General features: G+C 42.7%; 1 protein-coding gene across 1 annotated transcript in view; it reads left to right on the top strand.

Annotated features, from left to right (window-relative positions):
- Positions 1-1,245: 1,245 nt before the first annotated feature.
- Positions 1,246-6,933, top strand: part of LOC104619846 (acyl-coenzyme A thioesterase 9, mitochondrial-like) — a gene marked incomplete at its 3' end in the record, with an annotated part of 12,196 nt that continues 6,508 nt past the window's right edge. The window contains exons 1-2 of the mRNA XM_010285873.1: positions 1,246-1,327; positions 6,512-6,557. Coding sequence (XP_010284175.1) covers positions 1,246-1,327; positions 6,512-6,557 — 128 coding nt within the window. The remainder of the gene's footprint in view (positions 1,328-6,511; positions 6,558-6,933) is intronic.

The following is a 6,933-nucleotide window of genomic DNA, read 5'->3' as shown; positions in this document are numbered from 1 at the left end:
CGGGGCGCTGCCAGGGCGTGGCACCTGAAAATCTGCAGCAGCGCCGCTGGCAGCGGGGCTCCTGGTGATGGCGTCCGGCCCCATCCCTGCCGGCCCGTCTGCGTGGGCAGCGTCTGTCCCCTCTCTCAGCGCCTCCGAGTGGCACCGAGCTGTCGGGTCCTGCGGGGGCAGGCTGGCGTGAGCGAGGAGTCATTTGCTGGCTGTGCCGCGGGGCGCGAGTTGAGTCCGGCAGCAGCGACGGAGGGTTGTCGCCATTGCCGTCTTGCCATCTCCGGCGTGTACGAGGCTCTGCCGGCGTCTAAGGGTTTTTTGTGTGTGTTCCCTTTTACTTTCTTAAGTACTCCTGGTATACCTGCAGGCAGAAGCAGCATGCGTTTATTGGATATGTATGTGTAAACATGTACAGGAGGAGCGCGTGTGTATCTCTCTCTCTCTCTAAAAAGATGTGTACGTGGCCCTACTTTTCCTCTGGTGCCTGGGGACTTGACTCTTTGTCTTTTTTGAGGTGAAACCCCAACCTCCGCTGAAGAAAATTATGCGACAGGCAACCCATGTTCCTTGTCAGGGTAATGCCATGAGCTATCACGAGGCGTTTTACTCCTGCTGATCCCCTGTGTATTTTAGTGTTACCAGAGTTTTGCTTGCATGGAGGAGTCATACTGGCTACATTGAATGCTTACTGAATTGCTGGGAGGATTACATTCTCTGAAGCGTTTCATGGTTGTCTCTTCTTGCTGAGTAGCCAAGAGGATTATATGCTGCACTTAAGGCTTGTTCTGCGTTGCAGCAGTACTAAGCCATGGAGGAGAAGACCAGGTTTAGCTGAGTGGCACTGGTAGACCTTGGGATATCCTTCGTGGGATATTCCACCTTCCATCAGCCAAGTGCAGAAGGATGATTTCCTAGATGCACACAGACCCTGTCTGTGTTCGGATGTCTACAGGGCAGAAGCTGGATTCGGTCCAAGCTGATTGTCCCAGGGCATCTGAAAAGTCAGTGGAGAGAACAGGTATCGTCAGCGAACCATTCTTCCTTCCCATTTTCAGATAAGGACAGTTATTAGTTGGAATTTCTGCTGGCTTGACCTGCTGTATTGATTGTGTCTGGTTCTAAAAGTCAAGCTAAAAATAAGGAGTGGAGTTTCTGAAGTAATCAGTGCCATTAAAAAAAAAAATCCTAAATTATTTTCATGACATTAGTTTTAATGACACTAAATTCTTCTGCTCTGCCTGTAGATTGTGCACCATGAGGAAGCTTCCTTCTGTTCTGGCTAGGATGCTCGCTTCTGGGACCAGTGGCTCCTCAATGCTTCCTGACATGGCTGAAGGTAAAAAAAATGGCTGTACATTGGCAGATTTAGAAATGTTCCTAAGGAGTTTATTCTTTCAGGTGGTGGCCCTTCATGTGTTAATATGGTTTGGCTAATGGACATGCCCTTGACTGTTAGCTCATAGTGTAAGTGTTTAGGAAGTAGCAGAAAATAACTGTGTGTTTGGAGATTAATGGCAATAAATATGCATAATCATTGAAGTTGCAGATTTAGGGGCTTATCTGGTTCTTTAGTCTTGGGAGGGCATGTGATTCTTTTCTGGAGGGACAAGTGCTTCTGAAGTTGGCTCAAAGTCAAGGTAGTACAGACAGGTACTATGATGACTGGAGAGAATGGCCAAGAAATAGAGAAGCTGGGTGGAAAGAATTTCTACAGAACTTTTAATGTGTTAGTACCATTGATTTCGTAGAGAAATCTTTTAATCAGATCAGCAGCATTGCCTCATGAAAATGCTCTTGTCAATAGAGCTTTGTGTTGAAAGATTGTTTTAGCGTTCTAATAGGAATAAACTATAATGCTCCTGTTTCAGAAGCTTTAAAAAAAGTTTTCCTGCATTCTAATCCCATGTACTGACAAAAGGGGAGGAGGAAAAGGGCTGGAGCCAGTTACAGATAATTCCTTCATGGAGTTCTCCTTGTTTCTGAGATCTTCTTTTCCCCTTTGTTCCCTAAATAGAAATCCCAGGTTATCCAGTGAAAGAGAAGATGAGGGTTCTTTGTTGTTAGAGAAGTTTTTTTAGTTATTATTGATAAATAGTAATTTGGGAGGTTAAAGGAGAGAAGCAAGGATACAGAATATTGCATACTTGCAAATACTACCCTGCTCTTTTATTTGGATATTTGATGATGATACCACCTAGAAGGCCAGTAAAAATAGTGAAGCAGTAAGGCCATCCTGGCTTTGCCTGTGATTTGTTTCCAAGGAATACTAATTTTTTTTTTTTACTATAACAACTGTAAATATTTGGGAATCTGTTCCAAAATTGTAACATCTAAATAATGTTATACCAACTTTTGCTGATATGTAAACTAATTTCCTTTAATTTGGTATCCATGTTTTCACAAAACACCAAATACTTATTCTTACTAGCTGTTCACATCCTTCCTCCCAACTTTGGGTCCCAGTTATAAATGCCCTCACTTATTCCATGGCTCCTCCAAAGGCACACCAAAGCAGGACTTCGGAAGTTTCCTCTGAGATAACTCTCATCCTGCTTCCTGAAAACTGCTCCAGATATTCTTTCCAAAGTTACTTGTGTTGGTCAACAATACATGGTAGCACCACGTTTGAAAAACTGATTGGAATTACACTTTAAGCAGATGCTACCCAGAGCAAGAGAACAAAAGAACTGGCATGCTGGCTTTGAAGGAAAGGACTAACTTCGTCAAAAATACAAAGATACTGTAAATCAGGCAAGGACAGGTTGCCTACAGTTGCTTACTAAAATTAAGGAACATGTGCGTAAATGGAACTCAGGCAGGTAGAATAATGAGGTAACTCCTCAGCAGATGTAATTTACATTGTTTCTTTTAGTTGTTAATCTAACCTGTGTTTTCCACTCCACAGGACACTTACCCATTCATGTGAATAATGGTGTGTTGTGGTAATTTGTACATATTTTAATATTTGCTATAACACTAAAATTACTCGGCTACTGTTTTTCCTTACTTTAGCATTCATGAAAAATGAAATGCTATTATTCTTCTCTATCAGCTTGCTTAAAGCCTCTTTGCCTTCCGTGAGTGGCACTGATCTTATTTGTGGCAGTATTGTTGTACTAGATCTCTGTCAGCACACCCTGTTTCTGGTGTTGTGTTGGATTTCTAAGGGGCTTGTGGGATACAAAATCTCTCACGCAGCAACTCCTGCAGTACTTAGCTTCATTTTAGACATTTGAATCTGCGTCTTTCACTGAAGTCCAGTCCAAGCCCTGTACCAAAACTGGTGGTAAAATACATCCTAGCAGTCTACCTGAACCTGGATACAGCCTGGGGAGGCACCGGCAGAAGAGGGCATGGATCTTATTGGCACAGATGAATGCAGTGATCTTGTCCAGCTGTCCTCGTGTCCTTCGTCACAGCACAGTACAAATAAACTCGGGCCCTGCTGCTCCGGCATTAATGATCCACTGATGACAGTGTAGGAGATACTGTGAAATTTGCAACATGATAATGATGGATAAACCCCATTTGCTGTAATTGTTTTGGACATTTAAAACATTTGCCAAATAAGAGAAAAAGTTTATCCATTTTTAGGCCTAATTACTTACTTAAATTTCTGTTGTAAGGTAACTAATATCTGAAAGAGCAATATAGTTTTCCCGAGGCAGGGGGAAAGTGAAAAACTATGTACTTATGAGCCTGTAAAATGGACTAGATTTAGCTTGGCAGCATTTTAGAAACACTTCTATGCTTTGTCCCTTTTATTGTTAAAATAAAAATTGTGTGGTCTCAGCCTGGGAAATGTTTACTTGTATGCCTAAAATTGAAATCAGAAGTATTAAATGGGACTAACAGCGTATATACATGTTTGCAGGCTTGGACCCGAGATTTTTTTTCAGAGCTTTTTACCTCTTTAGAGTTGAAAAGGAAGATGAACTTAGTTTAAACATAAAGTGCTGTTTATTCCCTTTCCATCCCAGCACAGTCTGCACACTGTTGGAAAATCAAGGTTTTGTGTTCTAGAAGTTGTAACAGTGTTTCTGCTAACACTGTATTGATCAAATGCATGCTATGGCAGCTTCAGAGGTGGAGTATGAGTAACAGGAAAGTAGTACCTATTCTGTAAACAAACCTGCTGCTTCTTAAGAAGAAAAGAATCAGACCTTCCCCCCTTCTAAAGAAAATCAACTCTAAGAGTTTCAGTCAGTTTCTTTCACTCAAAATTTTTTTGTTCTTAGAATTAGTAGTGGAACTTTTACTGTTTCAAAACATGGTTTTAGCTTAATTTCCTAAAGATGTGAGGCCTAAGCAATCTGTTTTGTCTTTGTTTGACTATCTTCTTGTCCCTCTCTTTTTCCAGAAACTTTTGTTGCTTGATGTCAGCCAAAATAGGCGAGCACAAATCTGGAAGAGAAACGTGTTCCTCCAAGCTTTGTGAAAATTTCCTTCTGAATCAGAGGTTTGTTAGGGTGCCAGAGCTAGTGTTGGGGTCAGCCATGGACCATGGTGTTTGCTGGCAGTTGGCGAGTGACTGGATGTCGTAGTTTAACCCCATTAAGCAACTAAGCACCACCCAGCTGCTCGCTCACTCCCTTCTGGTGGGATGGGGGAGAGAATCAGAAGAGTAAAAGTGAGAAAACTCATGGGGTAAGGTAAAGACAGTTGAGTAAGTAAAGCAAAGCAAACCAAGGAATTAATTCACCACTTCCCACCGGCAGGCAGGTGTTCAGCCATGTGCAGGAGAGCAGGGCTCCGTCATGTGTAATGTTTACAGTTCCCAAGAAGACAGACGCCATCACTCTGAACATCCCCCCCTTCCTTCTTTCCACCAGCTTTATACACTGAGCATGACGCCATATGGTATGGAATGTCCCTTTGGCCAGTTGAGGGCAGCTGTCCTGGCTGTGCCGCTTCCCAGCTTCTTGTGCACCCCCAGCCTCCTTGCTGGTGGGGTGGTGCGAGAAGCAGGAAGGGCCTTGACTTTGTGTAAGCACTGCTCAGCAATAACAAAGACATCTCTCTCTTATCAACACTGTTTTCAGCACAAATCCAAAACATATCCCCATACTAGCTGCTGTGGAGAAAATTAATTCTACCCTAGCCAAAACCAGCACACTGGGATCTATGTGCTGGCTGGCTGGCAGTCAGCCCCTTACCTACCTCTGGGCTAACCGCGGCTCATGCTGGTGCTTGTCTTGAGTGCAGGAAAAACAGAAGCAGGCTGGGAGCATAGGGACGGGAGCTGAGGGTGTTGCCGAGGAAAGAACAAGAAGGGGGAGGTTAGGGGTATCTCAGTGGTGGTGGTGGGGGGAACTTGGGCAGGAAAGCAGCAGAAACTGAAGTGGCTATGGGGAGAGGGGGTGCAGAGCTGAGTGGATCTGGCTGAGAGAGGGGGGTGTGATTGAAATATCTAGGAAATCAGGCTCTGCTTGCTCCAGGGTTCACAGGACAGCTTGCTTATCACTGTGAATACTCTGCCGGCATTTAGTTTGGAATGTGCCAAGCCTGATGATGTCTAATAAGTATAAAGGATCAGCTTGTGAGTCACCAGCAACCTTCTTTCTGTTTCACCATAAAATTTAGAGGTTTTTTGGTAGCCTTTCCTTGGTCTGACCCAAGCTATTTTGTCCTAATATTTGAACTCCCTTGTACAAAAATCTTTGTAAATAAGCAAGGAATCCCTGCTATCCAGTTCTCAACTTTCTTTTGTTCCGAGCCTGAGAATTGTTGATGCTTGTTTTCAGGTGTTTCCAAATAGCATACGTTCACCTGCCTAACAGTGATGGAGTAGTTTGATAGATTTGGTGGGACCTTAGCACACTTAATAGCTTCATCTGAGGAAAGAGTAGAAAAACTGCTTGTGCAAATTATTCTTGAAATTTAGAAAAAAACTTTTGCAGAGCTAGCATTAACTCTGATAGTGCAAATAGTGCTAGAAGCAATTTTATAGGCCTGTCTTCAGTGTTTTAACACTGTGTTCTTTGAGGTTGCTAAAAATTCAGGCTATGAGACCCTCCTAGCAACAGGGAATTGGCTGACATTACCTGCCCTTCATGGGTGGGATTATTTAAAAAGTACTCTCCTCATTCCTTGTCTCCCAGCTGCACTGTTTCTTTCTATGTTCTTTTATGACTTTCTGATTTTTCTTATTTCCACAGTTTGTTTGTGTTGAGGCTGAAATATTTGCACATGAAAGTTTCTCCATCTGATCTTGATCCACTCTTTCAGCTGTTAATTAGCATTGCAGCTGTTAGATTGCATTAACAAACACTCAAGATGCATTCTTTATTGTCTGTACACAGTAAGCTACAGAATCATGTTACTCAACTCATTATTGTGATACGCCTACTAACAGCATCAGTGAATTTGACCAACGTTTTGTTTCTGGGCTGCTATTTGCATGAATTTGCTTAATTTTCCTGTTCTGGGATGAGGATTGTGCCTTTTAGCACTAGGCAACCTCACGTTCATCTCCTCCTGCAGAACTAAGCTTGATTTGCTTTGATTTTTTTTTTTTCAGTGCGGAGCAGATTGAGGGATATAGTGGGAGCATCTACCAACTGGAGGTACAGTGTACATTAAATATATTTTACTTTGTTTGTGAAACCCAGTGAGAGCTCAGCACTCTGGTAGTGGAAGTTAAGAATGTTAGCTTGCTGACTGGGGAAGAAAAAAAGATCCAAGCTAAAAAGTAATGCAGACAAGGTTTCTGAATCATTACTTTGTGGATCAGAGACTTCTGAGATTTCTCTTGCAGAAGATCGGTAGCACCAAAGGAACAAAATACATGACCCTGATGCTTATAAGATTCTCCCATTAGCTTTGAATCTGATGGAAGTTTAAGAGCTCTAGAGTCTGACTGGAAATGTTATGTTGCTGTTACCTCTTGATTTACCTGTTGGTGGATTACCCACATGGTGGATTTGTCCTGCACTAGATTCA

Source organism: Phaethon lepturus, unplaced genomic scaffold, assembly GCF_000687285.1.
Source record: "Phaethon lepturus isolate BGI_N335 unplaced genomic scaffold, ASM68728v1 scaffold14264, whole genome shotgun sequence".
In the NCBI taxonomy this organism is placed as follows: Eukaryota; Metazoa; Chordata; class Aves; order Phaethontiformes; family Phaethontidae; genus Phaethon; species Phaethon lepturus.
Note: the sequence above shows the minus strand (reverse complement) of the source record. Positions and strands in the feature narration are given on the sequence as shown.